Source organism: Gopherus flavomarginatus, chromosome 14 (assembly GCF_025201925.1).
Source record: "Gopherus flavomarginatus isolate rGopFla2 chromosome 14, rGopFla2.mat.asm, whole genome shotgun sequence".
In the NCBI taxonomy this organism is placed as follows: domain Eukaryota; kingdom Metazoa; phylum Chordata; order Testudines; family Testudinidae; genus Gopherus; species Gopherus flavomarginatus.
In genome coordinates, this window is record NC_066630.1 from 25,266,362 (window position 1) to 25,281,872 (window position 15,511).

General features: G+C 41.5%; 2 protein-coding genes across 6 annotated transcripts in view; one reads left to right on the forward strand and one right to left on the reverse strand.

Annotated features, from left to right (window-relative positions):
- LOC127034347 (borealin-2-like) overlaps nucleotides 1–15,511 on the forward strand; it is a 189,665-nt gene that overhangs the window by 133,105 nt on the left and 41,049 nt on the right. The gene's annotated exons all lie outside the window — the stretch shown is intronic.
- The window catches only part of NETO2 (neuropilin and tolloid like 2), a 52,687-nt gene that overhangs the window by 13,048 nt on the left and 24,128 nt on the right, over nucleotides 1–15,511 (reverse strand). For 3 of the 5 annotated variants that reach the window (XM_050923085.1, XM_050923086.1, XM_050923082.1), the window contains exons 2-7: nucleotides 14,376–14,432; nucleotides 12,319–12,459; nucleotides 8,249–8,497; nucleotides 5,284–5,328; nucleotides 5,067–5,194; nucleotides 365–593 (exon numbers count right to left, since the gene is read on the reverse strand). In XM_050923085.1, coding sequence (XP_050779042.1) covers nucleotides 365–593; nucleotides 5,067–5,194; nucleotides 5,284–5,328; nucleotides 8,249–8,497; nucleotides 12,319–12,459; nucleotides 14,376–14,432 — 849 coding nt within the window. Of the gene's footprint in view, nucleotides 1–364; nucleotides 594–5,066; nucleotides 5,216–5,283; nucleotides 5,329–8,248; nucleotides 8,498–12,318; nucleotides 12,460–14,375; nucleotides 14,433–15,511 lie in introns of all 5 variants that reach the window. The other 2 variants (XM_050923083.1, XM_050923084.1) reach the window with 2 other exon arrangements.

Consider the following 15,511-nt stretch of genomic DNA (forward strand, 5'->3'; position numbering starts at 1 on the left):
TCAAAAGCTGCCTCCTCATCCAAGAGAACTTTGCTCCACAGGCAACACAGCAGGGGGAATCTAGATTTAATTATCAGATGCTGGGGAAGAGCAGGACCCTGGCTATGGAACACCTTGCAAGAAAAAGCTTAGCATATTTACTTGGTTCAAATGTAAGGCAGCCCTTTATGAGAGAATCTTCCCCCAGGAACAGTGCCCATGAACAATAATAAAGCGAGTACTTTGTTTCCCTCTGAATAGGGGTGTGTGAATCAATAATCAACATTTTTTGTTATGCCTGGTGCTCATATAACACAAAGCTGATGCTTTTTCTTAAATACATTCAGCGCTTGGCTACTAAGAATGTAATTGAGGATGTACTTACGATCGACAAATGAAGTGAACAGCATTCTGAATCTGCTGAGTCTGCTACCCTCATCTGCCCACATCCGTACCACTCCTGTTCCAGTCTGCAGCATCACATCATTTGCTACTGTGCTGCAAAACTTTGCCTTCAGGTTTTCAATGGAACTGCTTCCATCATACACAGCTACAAAGTTTCTCTTGCATTCATTTGAGTGCTCCATTTGGTAGTCCAGGAATCTCAAATAAATCTGTTTAAAACAAAACCCCAAAACCTCTAAGAAAAGTAAAACAGAATGCCGTTAATAAAACAGGACGGAGTTTTTCTCTTCACCTCCTAGTGGACCCTGATTACAGTATTCTGTCCTTATATAGGCACGGAACTCTGTTCACAAACTCTTGTGTTGTATGCTTACAGTTTCATAACTAGTGATTCCCTCAAAAAATGACATTATGGATTATTATTTGCAATTACTTTTATCCTAAGTATCAATAAACGACAAGAACTTTCCAATGAAAATTGATGATGAACTTGTTTTCTCTGCATAAGCTTACAAGAAAAGAAAAGCTCGTAATACAAAATGGTGCAGGCTGAAGAGAGCTGCTCTCAAGCACCTTCTAGAACAGATGTAAGGAATATACAGGAAGAATGCAAGGATTTATTTTTCAGGATTTTGGGAAAAGCTTTTTCCCCGTAGAGCGTTTCCGAACTTTAGAAAAACGGATTTCAAAAAAACAACCAGAGAAAATCTATTTGAGTACTAAAGTCAAAAATAAGGAAACAAAAAGTCCTTTAACTCTGCATAGAGGCTATTAAATAAGCCAGTCACAGAAGACGCAAAAACTGAACAATTAGAGTTAAAGGGTAAGATTCAAGAGGTTATGAGTGTCAAACTGGTATCCCTCAGAGGCTGGAAATCCTGCCCAAACAAAGACAAGAGTGAGGACCATATATTACAGCAGACCATACATAATAAGGAATTTAGGAAGACTAAGTGGAATTTGAAGTGCAAATAGACAAAATTTAAACTATTTGCCTTCAGATGCATCTGCAGCTGAAACCTGTGAGACTCAGATTTGCTGTACTTGCAAGGAATAAAGGGAACAACTAAGGAGATTTCTGGGCAGGTGCTAACTTCTACTTGATGCAAGGTTAGAAATAAGCTGCTCATATGGGCAAGCTATTCCAGAACTGCCTACATCAGAATTACAATACGGGGGGGGGGGGGGGAAATTTTCAAAGGAACTTAAAGGGACCAGTAAAAAGTCAGTGGGATTTGTGCTCCTTAATTTTTTAGAGCTTTTAAAAATTTCATCCTTATACCATACTAAGCACTTATCTGCACAGAGACCTAGTGCGCAGCAAACCAGGGTATGAATGTACAGGACACAAGCTTGCCATGCACTAAATGGTTGTAGAGTGTGCCACTGGGCACTAATAGTTCTGTAGCATGCTTTGACATACTGCTGTGTCAAACAAAAGTGCACTACGAAACTTTTAGAGTATGTCTAAACTACAATAGACCACCAGCCGCTGGCCTGTGTCTGCTGACTTGGTTTGGAGCTATAAAATTGCAATGCAGATGTCCAGGCTTGGGCTGGAGCCTGGTCTCTGCTGTCTACGATGCAATTTTATAGCCCTACAACCTGAGTCAGCTGACACAGGCCAGCTGCAGATGTCTTATTGCAGTGCACTAGGGAATGTCTACACAGTAGCAAGGCCCACAGGCAACTTAATGGGTGGTCCATATTCCCCTTAGTACCCCCAAGCCATTACACCTCCCAATTTTCTCCCCAGGCAAGATGCTGGTACTATGCCCCTTATGCACCATGTTAGAAAGCCAGTCTGTCCCATATTATTTTTCCCCTTCATCTGAAAAAATACTTCCTCTAGTAATTTATATCTGAAACTTTTTCACTATAACCTGCTTCAGTCTGTGCTCAGTATTGCAAATTGTAAAGTACCATTTAGGTGAGTGTGTGTCTCTCCTCACTGTCCCCCATTATTACAGCAGTGGTAGCTTTTGTTGACTTCATATCCCCCTGAAGTCGAAGAGAGCTGCAGGTGCTCAGCATTTAGCTTAAAATATATAATTCTCATAACTAGTGCTTAACTGAAAAGAATTTAGGATTTTTGCTGTCCACAGAGACAGTAACAGTATCAGAGGCTTCCTCATTAGAATATTGATTAATATGTCATAGAACTTTTCTGAATCCCTGAAGGTTATTTTCAGAATTTCAATGATGCATAGGCTTTTTAAGTCTTCAATAACTGTCAATTTTCAGATTTATTTTTATTACAAAAAAATTAAGTTTGGAAAATTTAAAAATTTTCCTCTCATATAAAAGGACAAAACACCTGAGGCTGCTCCATACAATTGTTCAATGTCGTAGTCCTGTCAAAACCAGAACTCAGGAGGATCAACTTTAGCATGACAGTTTAAAAGTAAGTGTAAAGTTCAAATCATTTAGGAAGATAATCTAATCTCAAGAGCCATTCAACTACAGAAACTTGCTTTAAGCAACATTCAATAATATTTATTAAAATAATTTAGGCATGGGGTATTCCAAATAGAAAACACAGAAATGATTTTTGCAAAATCATTTCTGGAAGGACAATTTCTGTAACTCACTCTAGGATAGAGCTCTTGGAAGTTATGAGTCACTTCCTCAAAACAAGCAATAAAGTTATTTTATTCCCTGTTATTCTTATGGTTTAGGTAGTTATTTTTGGTACTATTTGGGAAGCTGGAGAACCAGAGTTGTTGAAAAATCAATTTAGTTGGAAAGTTTTCTGTCTAAACGAACGCAAGTGTCTGCTTTCTGTGGAAAATTGAGTTTTTGCTAAAGGTTTCAGCCAAAAAAAGTTTGTTGAAATACCAAGTCAATGGGGGGGGGGGGGGGGAGGACACTACCCATTTTCTGATCAGCTCTACTGAAGAATATTTACTTCCTTTCCCTACTTTTTTCCTTGCATCACGCTATTTTTTATTCCTATCATACGTAGACATGCAGCATAAACAGCTACTTACTCTATGGGAACTGTAGTTCTTCAAGATGTAGTCAGTGTGGATCCCACTCTAGGTGTGCTTGAGAGGAGATTCTTTAAAAGTAAGGATGGAGGGAGAGTCATGGGATGGACGATGCCTACATTATCTCGAAGAACTACAGTTACTGTAGGGCAAGTAACTCTTCTTTCTTCTTAGAGTATATGAGAGCTTAGACCGCACTGTAGGTGACGAGTAAGCAGTATCCCCATTCCCCTAAGGATGGGGTTCCTGTTGCATCCACCGAACATTAAATTGTGTACTACTCTCCTGAACTTGGCATCTGACCTCGCAGCTAAATCCCAGCTCTAACATTTCACAAAGGTCAGTGGTTTACGCCACATCACTGCTTTGCAGATATATTTCTGATACAGATACATTTCTGAAGCAGGAGGAATTAGCCTTGATGTTCAGTGGGTGAGGTACACTAACTGTGTAACAGTGAGATTCAAAATAATTAATTCAATGCAAGTCATTTTGATGAGATTACCTTGGCTATAGCCAGAAAGATAGGACAACAGTCCAACTGCTTCATTACATTGACAGGAATAAACCAAAGTCCTGGATACATCTAGTGTGTGGAGTGTGGTTTTGGGAAGAGAGGTAGGCTGGTTGATTTGGTTTGAATGAATTAGTAGCACTCACTCTCTCTGAAATATTTCTGCGGGTGTCTAGCCATAAGTGCCTGAAGCTCACTTATTCTGCTGGCTGAAGCAATAGCCACGAGAAAGACAGTTTTCTGAGTGAGGTGACGCAAGGAGCATTCTGTAAGCGCAAAATGACCCTCGTGGACTGATCTAGCAGCTGCAGCTTGAGCCAAGCATACCTGCATTTATAAGCCATGGAAGGAAAGGTGGATCACTTGTATGCAAGAGAGACATCGACCTTGACTGAGATCAGTCAGTTGTAGGAGCCAGGGTTTGAAGTCCATCATGGTGCAATGCACTTTGTCCCACTGCACAGGAGGATTAGCATTTTTATTTTTATAAATCTCCTTCCATGTTTTGAGAGCGTGAAGGTAAGATTTCTTCTCTAGAGAACTGCAGCTTGGACATTCACTGGGTTCTGTCTTGCTGCCACATTGACTTCGAGAGCTGAGGGAGGGTCACAGCCACTCCACCCTTTATGCCCTCTTATGGGAGGGCAAGGAGGCACTGGAGATGTGCTCGACCCTGACTGCCAAGGCTATTGAAAGAATCCAGTCTTGCGTGCATTAGGCACAAGTACATCTATACTGACACATACTCCAGGAAGAATCTCAGAAACACAGTTACCTGGTCAATGCATAAGATGGTAAAACTTCAGTGACACACTCATATGTAGTAATCTATATTTTGCTCACATATCAGGTAACAACAGACATAACCTAAGACTACCCCTTGTCTGCAGCTAACTGTACTCATTAAACTTGAGGCCAAGTTGCAGGCCATTTAAAAACATGTGGCCCATAAAAGTATTTAAGTGCCTAAACATTATAAATTTCAGATCAGGGAAAAATAACATCACCAAGGACCTGCAGTTACATTTATTTTAGAAACAAGTATCTATCTTAATTTCTTCAACTGCCAATAGCTAATTTAAATACAAGTGAGACATTGTAAATAATTACTAATGACCATTCCCTATTACTAATGGGCAAGAAGCCCATTATATATTGAATGATACAAATGGACTTGCCTTAGCATTTGGAGTAGCCTTAACTGTCCATATGCAGTCAATTGCTTGTCCAGGTTTTGTTTTCTCTTCTTGTTCTACTTGACTGGAACGTACTATTCCATCAGCGCCTGAAAGCTCAAATTGGCAGTCTAGAAAGAACATATAACTTGCTGTCAAATGCAAGATAAGATTGATTAAAAATTTCATATACAAATAAATTGGTATTGTAATACTAGACCTGGGATGGGATTTAAAATACCTCCTAGGTAAGTGAAGTCTGGATCTGCAACAGAAGAAATCACAAATCATTGGGGCTGGCAGTTGAGTCACTTCAGGGTTTAACACAATCTAGAGAATCTATTTCCTAACACACCACAAAATACAAAGTGCTAGAACAGATACTGGATCAATAGGAGAGAGGTGATCCTCTTCTTACCGGATGCTTGATTCCATGATAAGCGATTGTACCTCACTAAAATGGTTAAATATAGCCCACTCTCATTGAGCTATATAGTCTGGCATACATGTTCACTGTACGGAAACCTCTGTAAGTCAGAGTTTCAACCTCCTTTCTGAATTTAAGTCAAGTACTTAGTGTCACTTAAGTGTTCTATGAGGCTTAATTTCTTTTTCTGATTTTTGTTCATTGTCACCAGTACTTAAAATATTTAAACATCTTGTGAAAATGTAAAAGAATGAGAACAAAAATATAATGGTTCTTTCACATTCATTACAGTCCACCACAAAAATAAATGTGTGGCAGATTTAGAATACAAGCCCAAACCTTGCTAGCACTAAACTAACTTGGTTTTGAGAATGACATATTGGTTAAATTGCTTTGGAACATAGGTTGCCACACACATCCATACAACCCCTGTAGGAACATTTTAACACATCCCACATGGTTCCCAAAGGGTTAGTGACCCATGCAAAATCGGAACAGCATGAGAAACTAAATCCATAGCAGAGTGAAAACAGTTCTGTTAAAACATTTGTACTAATGTAGAATATTTTCCTATGATTCTGCAAATGAAGGGCATGTCTGGGAAAGAGGGAACATAAAGCAGTTATACCCGTGTATACAACATCTGTAATAATAGCTGACATTTATATATTACTTTTTGTCCCAAAACAATCCTGAAGTGCTTATAACTGTATATGTACACTATCTAAAATACAGCCACCTGGAGCAGAGCATTCTGCACAAGGACATTGGATCAAATCCTCTCTCACCAAGAGTGCCATAGGAACTTTAATAACCACACAGAGCAGACATAACCTCAGTTAGTTTTTAAAAATGACCTTAAAAATATTCCTCCCCCACCCTATAACCTGCTCACTGTTCAATCTGCCTCAGCAGAACAAAGAGCTGAGTCAACACTCTTAGGATCTGAAACCATGGTTCCAGAGAATCTAGGTATTTCAAAAGCTGATGCTTAGCCCACTAGGCCATTTCCTCCAGCTTTGCATGCTTGAGATTATACCCTAGTTGATACATTTAGAACCAGATTCTGTTTGCCTCTAGTCAGGGGCACACAGCTCAGGATCAAAGAGGGTGTAAGGAAGATGCATTGGCACAAGGAGACGGCAGAATCCATATTCTTGAGCTCCTTGAATGTAAGCTGCACTAATCCTATCACTTTACATAAGTAGGGAAGGGGAGGGGACTATGGCCCAATGCACACAGACTGAGCTACTGGTCTGAGGCCTGCAGAGCGAATATGCGCTCTACATTTAAGGAGGCAACAAGTAGGAACATGCTTCTAGCACCTTCAGAGACAGTCAGTCTGCTTCATTACAGCTGCTGAAGCAGCCCTTCCATGCTATATCCTCCCTGCTATTTCTGCCCCATGTAAATGTTGGCTTAGAAGCCACAACATGGCCCTAGCTTTTGACTAGTACGATGCATACTGGAGAAAGCAACACAGTTTAAATGCAAGCCTTGCTATCCTCTTTTAAGCCACCCTAAATTTCTTTATTGTGTTCAGTTTCTTAAATTATGTGAGGCTGTTCTCAAGACTGGGTTAGCTTAGTGCTAGTATGGAAAGTGATTGTGTGGTAAATAAAACTCTTACCATTCTTAGAGTTGTTAGTATGCGCCCTATACAAGCTGTGAATCAGCAATTATGCTCTGTTTCCACAGTTCTTACCATGGTTTACAATTGCTTGTGTAGACAGGGCTGCAGACTAATGCCTTCCTCAGGCATGTTGCCCTCTTTGGAAAAAAAATACATATTTACACTATTATACAGCTATGTTGTTCTTCACAGATTAAGGCGGCTCTGGAAAGGACCACAAATGGACCGACTTAGGCATCCTTATAAATGCGGATTTTTGACCAAATATTAAGAACTCAAGTCAATATGAAAATGTGTCAGTCCTTATTATGAAGCTCTGAAATAATCAAATAAGTGATTTGATGGATGCCAATTTTAATGTTTAATGAGTTACCACATATTTTCAGTAACCAGTTTTCAAACACTAGTAGTTCAGTCAACTTAGGATCTCTTTAAAAAAGAAGACATAAGACAGGTGTAGTCCACACCACAGCCTAAAGGACTAAATCTGTCAGGTGCTGTGCAACTATTATGAGGTGCTGAGCACCCTGCCCCCCCCCCCCCCCCCCCCCCCCCAGACTGGCTATGCTAAGGATTCTTCAGTGCTATTCTAGCACCAGTGCTACAAAGGTTGGAATGGTGGTGTAGACTGGCTGCTAATGTTTTTGACATTATGTCACGCTAACAGAGAATATGTTGGGGAAATTGCGAGTGGCTAGTTTACACTAACATTCCTACTACAGCACCCATATCACTGTGCGGGTTGTAGAACAACTGTGGGAGAATTCCCTAAAATCTTCAGCATTGACCTCTTTATTCTGAGAATAAAAACCAGTTTAGCTTCCCCAGCTTTATCAACAGAGGAAGGTGTAGAGTTGACAGTGCTCAGATGTTTTTAGCCACCATGTTATCTAACCCTGCTCACAGCTATACCAATCATGAAATACAGCTCCAAATTGCCAGTATAGACACAGCTACTGAGTTCATGGGAGTGGAGGGAACTGTGCCTCTCACAGGACTGAGCCCTAACTGTTTGCAAAATGAAATTTAAAATCTTGAATTTGTACCTTTATATTAGTTTGAAACTCTGTATGAGCAAAACAACAACTAGACAATGTAAGAAGCTATTTAATAAGGCATCTTTACCTGGTATAAATGAGTATTTTGCTTGAAATCCCTCTCCTTCTAGCTCCTCATCCGAAGTAAACTTTATCCACATAAACCTCCCTGTTGATCTAATTAGTGCAGGACTTTTCAGGCCACAGTAACGATCAATGAGAGGGGAAAAACCAAAAGGCCCATCTCGAACTTCAAGGTGATCAAATCGACATTCGAATGAGGGTTCTATGTAATAAGGTTCATCAAAGGTCAACTCAATTCTTTGGCGTGGAGCAGCTACAAACACAATAAAAGTTTCAACACAGTACAAATTAATAGATGTGTAAAACACTGACACTAGGCAGTGAAATAATGAAGCAACAAAACCCGAAAAGTGTAAAAATCAGAGGCATGTGACAGTTCTCAAAAAGTCTAGTAAGCTTACTGCAGTAACAGACACCCTGTATAATTAAAATGCCTTCTGCATAATCAGGTAACCTTTGCATTTTTCAGTAGGCTGTAAGGTTTTTATTCATTTATTTTAATACAAACATCACAAAGACCTCTACCCCCCAAAAAAAGCTTAAAATTACCACCTCTAACAAAAAGTTTTTGCATATGTAACAGCCTTAATATTAAACTACAAAAATCAAGTCAGTCAGTACTTTACAATTAATTGGGAGATAACACAGAGAAGGCAGGGAGGGAAAGGGGAAAAGGAGGTCTTGACTTATGGCTGAATTCTTGGTGTTCAATAGTCAAATGTTTCTAAAAATGAAGCCCAGATTTCTTCAAAGTTACTATTTTTCAAACTCTTCAACTACATGAGTAGAAGGTAACTGAACAGGCTTTTCATAACAATCTTAACTGAGAGTTTAAATAGCACCTACAATATACACCAGGATGCATATACACATTCATTATTCAAACATGGGTGTCTAAAGTTTGACACCCAGGAACTTGATCTAAACCCCACTGGAGTCAATGGGAGTCTCTGACTTCAGTGGACTTTCAATCAGGCCCTTCATCAGGCATGAAGTGCAAATACCCAATGGTTCTTTTTTGTGGTACCCACCTACTCTGTGTATAGTTTGAAAATTCTTTGTTCTAGCAACAATGCTGTATGGAATTGGGTGACCATTTATAAAACTGATGCCAATATTACAAAGTTCCAATGAATCTTAACTATGCCATGTAAGGTATCAGTGGAAAAGTTATTATTTGCTAAATATGATAATCTTGTTTATATGTATGTATCATCTTTGTATCACAAGTTATAACTTAATATGTGATATATTTGAATCTCAAACTTGTGCTGTGTTTCTGGGTGACACCTCCAGTTAGATTGGAATCGGCAGTATCCAGCCTGCTTCATGGCTCATCGAGGGCAATCGACTGTGCAATAAGCCCATTGAAAGAAGCCAGGGGCCGTGGGTGCTCTGGGGCTGGAGCACCCCCAGGGAAAAAAATTGGTGTGTGTTCTACACTGACTGGCAGCCAAGCTCCCCACCCCACCCCAACTACCTCTGCCTCCTCCCCTGAGTGCGCTGCATCCCCACTTTTCCTCCCAGTGCTTGCTGCTAGGAAACAGCTGTTTTGCAGTATAAGCTGGGGCGGGGGGGCAGCAGGAATGCAGCATGCTCAGGAGAGGAGGTGGGGCTGGGGTGGGGATTTGGGGAAGTCGTCCAATAGGGGCAGGAGTTGGAATGTGGGCGGTGCAGAGCAGGGGGCAGAGTTCGGGGCACCTACTGATGCCAGAAGTTGGCACCTATGCCGGGGCTACCCCAGGAGTCAGTAGGACATGCAAGAACATGCCTGTGGACAGGGGACTCCCAGTTCTTTTCCATACCCATGTGCTGTGAGCTTGTGTTTGGGACAAAGGATGTACAAGCCACATGGCAAAGAATATAAAAATGGAGAAGATGCAGCTGCCTTTTTTACTTCAATCCTGCTTCTCATCTCTGGAGTAACTTCTCTACAAACTGGAACTTTGAATAAAGGACTGAATGACCCATCCAAGCTTTGGACACGTTCCAGAGGGAATTCACAAGCCAGCCAACTCACCAATGCTGTTAAAAACCTTACATATGGACTCTGAAATCATATGTATCTGATTGCTTTCATCATCATTTAACAACTCTCCTCTTTCCTTTCTTTTATAATAAACCTTTAGTTTTAGATGATAAAGGACTGGCTGGCAGTGTGGTATTTTGGGTTAGATCTCAACTAGTAGTGACCTGGCAATGTGGCTGGCCCTTTGGAGATCTGAAGAACACTCTGTATAGTGAGTAGAGTTTTAAATAACTTCTCACTTTATTGGACCTATTTGCTCGTTGGGTGCAAGAGACTGCAATGCATTAAAAGGGGCTGTGTGATTTCCCTTTAAAAAAAAAAAGCTTCTTGATAACCAGCGTGATGGATGAGGAGCACAGTGTGTGAATCTAACTACAATGTTAACCACCACTTTTGGGACAATCTGCTCTCCTTTTTGAAGCCTGCACTGGGCATTTTAATTGTGAGCTACCCTGGGCACCTCAAGTCACACCAGGTATATACTGTATCAAATTAATCTTTTCGACTTTGATTTGTGCAATAGAGAAGCATGGAGCTGCTCTAACATCTACTAGCTTGCAGTGACACCTAAGGGACTATATACCATCTGGAAATTGCTGGAGGGCATTGTACTTGCCCATGCCCCTTCCACATCCTTGCACTGGGGGTTGTAGGGAGGGAGGCAGAGGAACCAGTTCTCTGCCTGTTAGGAACTCCCTCATGCCGGGGAAATTTCCAGGTAGGAGTCTGTGGCCAATCTCAGCACATTCCACGTGGCCTGCGCAGGGCAAAGGGATCAGAGCATGGCAGAATATCTGCCTCTAAGTATATTCAGTCATAAATAAGACACAAAGGACCATAAACGCATACAAGAGAAAACCCAAACACTATATAGCAAGCATACACGGATAAGACACCACTGAAACTGAAAACTCACTACAGGATATTGTAAAGGAGACTTGCAGTGACACCTGAATACTTAGTTTCATCACTAGAGGCTTGAGGACAATCCCACTGAAGTCAGTGTGGGGGTCTTTCTATGGACGTAACTGGTTTTATGTTAATCCCTATGAGAGGAATCTGTTCAGTGTAGCTCAAGTCCTGTAGTCCTTACTCCGCAAGCTCTCACTGCAGTAATTTTTGTTTTGAGTTAATGGGATTTCCCCCCCCCCCATCTCACACAACCTTAAGAGTGAGCTCAGCCACACTGGAGCACCCTACATTTGCAAATGAACAGGCTACATGACAGTCAGATGCATGTCTACCTGCTGATACAGGCAGGGCTGGCTCCGGGCCACAGCGCGCCAAGCACGTGCTTGGGGCGGCACGCTGCAGGGGGCGCTCTGCCAGTTGCTAGAAGGGCGGCAGGCAGTTCCAGTGGAGCTGCCGCAGGCATGGCTGTGGACAGTCCGCTGGTCCCGCAGCTCCAGTGGACCTCCCACAGACACGCCTGCGGCAGCTCCACTGGAGCCGCAGGACCATCGGACCCTCCACATAAATGCCTGCGGTAGGTCCACTGGAGCCGCGGACCGGCGAGTGGCAGAGCGCCCCCCGCGGCATGCCACCGTGCTTGGGGCGGTGAAATTGCTAGAGCCAGCCCTGGATACACGCGAGCATGAAGCTCTGAGGTTCTGCATGACACGGAGTTGGACGAAGATGGGGACAGATCTTTCTGAAGTGGTGGAGATGACGGAGTGTCCCTTTTGGAGTGCATTAGTACCGTAGATGATGTGACAATGGTGGGGAAAGCTGAAAACTTCTTAAACTTGTTGTTTCTATGCTTTCAAGGATTTGGGTGGGACCTGATACATCCCTGTCACTAAATAAGGGTTTTTTTTGTATTAATTCATAAATGTTTAAATATTCCAGGAATTTGTAGTTACTGTTTTGCAGCCCCAATGTGTCCCCTCCTTATTCAGCTTAACATCTGCAGAAGCGAATCAATATACTACCAATATTGCCCAAGTGACTTTACTTAATATGAACAGAATAGCCGAACAGTTCCACTTCCTACACTGTCAACAGTAAGAATACAATACACCAAAGGAGAAAGAGGATGTTAGTACCTTCTAAAATGTAGATACACTCCTGGTTTGGTGGGTACAAATTAGGATAGTTTGGTGAAGCAAAATGGCCTCCATTGCTTGTCCGAACCCAGCTGTCACACTGGGTAGATGGTATGTGGTTCACGGCAATATTCTGCCCACCTTTAAAAAGAAAAGTCACACTTCTATACTACGACGAGAGAATTTACCAAAAATAATCCACTGGGAACAGTATCTCTTAGGGTGCGGCACTGTCAGAGGGAAGAGACAGCTGGTGCTACCTGCAGATCCTCTTATCATACTAGCCAGCTGTCCCTATTTAGCAAAGGGATTTTATTTCTGTAAAAAGCACATTATAGTTTAGCAGCATGACATATCCTACCCACTATTTTGGAAATTCAAATCTGCATAGTTATTACTGAGGAGTGGCAGGGAACCTGTGATGTGAGTTAGAATCTTGAGTACATTCTTCTTTTCAGTGAAGTCACTGTGGCATGCAATACTGCTGTACTCCTTTACAATGCACTAAACTGGTACAGAAAAAAAAAACAAAAACCACTCAACATTACCACTCATTTTCTTCCCCATTCATATGCAAGTCTGACCCACTGAAGTTCAAGGGCAAGGCTTAGCAGGACTGGACACTTGATTTCTCTGTTCACATTACTGCTGTTGGCCTGATTCAGGAATGCACTCAATCACATGTTCTTGAATTAAAGACCTTCATCTATAGCATGTGGTTCATTACAATACTTACAATGTTTAAAATAGTTATTGCTAAACATGGCAGTGTTAATACTAAACAAGAAATATTGCACTAGTTTGAGAGGCCCTAATCTGGAACTGGGATCTGTACAGACACAGAAAACTGTGATCCCTGCCCTGAGGTTAATTGGTTTGATAAATTAAGATACCATACCAGATACCTCCCTGGAGCTATGCCCTCCAGGTACAGATTTCCCTGCCACCTTTCTACCATCTTACCACTAGGATATTCCTTGGTGGAGTTTAAGATCTGCAGGCTTTGAAAGGGTAGGGCAGGACAACTGGGTTTCTGCTAGATTCTCCCTTTCTCACAAGGGAAGCAACCATAATGTACATATGCAACTTTTCCTTATACACTGGAGAACTGGGCTTTTGAGAAGGATTCCATGGTGAAAGGAGTTTCTAGCAGCCTCTAGTGCAGGGGTAGGCAACCTATGGCACACGTGCCAAAGGCAGCATGCAAGCTGATTTTCAGTGGCACTCACACTACCCGGGTCCTGGTCACCGGTTGTGGAGGACGGGACTCCGCATTTTAATTTTAAATGAAGCTTCTTAAACATTTTAAAAACCTTATTTACATACAACAGTTTAGTTATATATTATAGACTTAGAGAAAGAGACCTTCTAAAAACATTAAAATGTATTACTGGGACGCAAAACCTTAAATTAGAGTGACTAAATGAAGACTCAGCACAGTACTTCTGAAAGGTTGTCGAGCCCTGCTCTAGTGGGTCCCTCCAAAATACACAAGAATCTTGGGAGAATTCTGGAGCCTGAGGGTTGTGACTCAGTCTTTTCTGCAGAAGAAATCAAAAGAAATTCTGCAAGTGTCAACTCAAGGAATTCTCTCTCTCCTATGCAGGTTATTCCAACTCAAGGGAGAAACTGGCTTGTAAAGCCATTTGCCTCTTCCCCATCCCCAAATGGGGACTGTCTCCTAACATTCTGGGGGAAATGGAGACCTATTAAAAAATTGGAAAGGCTTGCTGACATACACAGAAAATGGAGGGCTCTCTACTGTTTTGTTCTACCTATAAAGGACTGAACTGATCTGGATATGAAAAAGATAGTTGGTTATTTGCAGTTAACTATTTTTTATTTGCAATAAGAATTGTATTCATTTGGCAAAACGAAATGCAATGAAGAAAAAAATATAAAAACAGAAGTAAATCTTACAAAGTACTATTAGTGCAAGTGAAATATCTTAACAAGAAAGCATTTCTGATTTCCTGTATCTACCCAGCTTACTTTATTTAAAATTAAAAGAAATTTAAGGGGTTTTTTTCGTAAAGAAAATCTTGTCAATACTGTACCTTGTGTCTTCTGTGCCACAGCAATCCCTTCCACTACAAGTATTGTTATTAACAACACTGGAGAGAAAAACAGAACAGGTAAGACGTCAATAATGGAAACAGAACTCAGAAGGCTTTTTCTGCAGCCCTTACTCAGGCAACACCCAAAGGAATCCAAATCACCAGTCAAAATACACATACCAGTATATTAAAAGCAAATCAGTTATTGTAATTCCTAGGAAAAACTTTGTGCTTGTGAAAAGTGCTGGATTTACAGTTCTGAAGATAGAGGACTTTAATCTACTTTTTGACCCAAAGAAGCTACTCAACATTCAGGGCTCTAGGTATGTTCCAGATAGAAGTAGAAAGTGAAACATCTGGTATTTTCTTTGACAAAATCTTATTTACAAGGAATGTAAAAAAATTCTGCTCCTCCAAATGCAGGAGGAATCAAGAACAAAAGAAGCAGTTTCTTAGCTCACAAACCCCAAGTCTCTGTTGCCAACTTAAGATCCAAAGTGATGTCTAGCTTTCCCAGGATCACTGTGCTGCTTGGCCTTCCTGCCTCTCTGTTCTGGTCTGTTCTCAGTTCGTGTGTTCTCTCAAATCCTCCCCTTCCACACCCCAGCTATTCACAATGCCCCATGGCTATGGGTGAGTTTCTGGGCAGACTCTAAGGGCATGTCTACATTGTAAAGAAAAACCTGTAGCAAACACTCAGAGCCCAGCACAATTGACTTGGGCTTTGTTGTTTTTATCCCCACAGCCATGTACATGTTCCCACTCAGGTTGGCACCTGCGCTCAGACACCCCGACCCTCAGTGAATTTCAGAGCCCAGGCTTCAGCCCAAATAGGAATGTCTACATTGTATTTTTAGCCCTGCAGCTCATAAGACCAAGTCAATTGACCCTGGCTCCAAGATTCAGTGCCCCAGTTTTTCTTCGACATGTACACATAGCCTAACAGGTCTTTTTTCAGGTGTGGCCCCCTACCTGTCTTAAATTATCTTACATTAAGTGCTCATTTGCTCATTCACAGTTTGACAGGGTTTTACCCAGCTCATAACAGTAGTTTAGGCTTCTCCATGTGGCTTTGCCAATGTCTCTCATTACGAAGCTAGAGAGCCACCTTTAGGAGCGAAAGGGTAGCTTAGTTC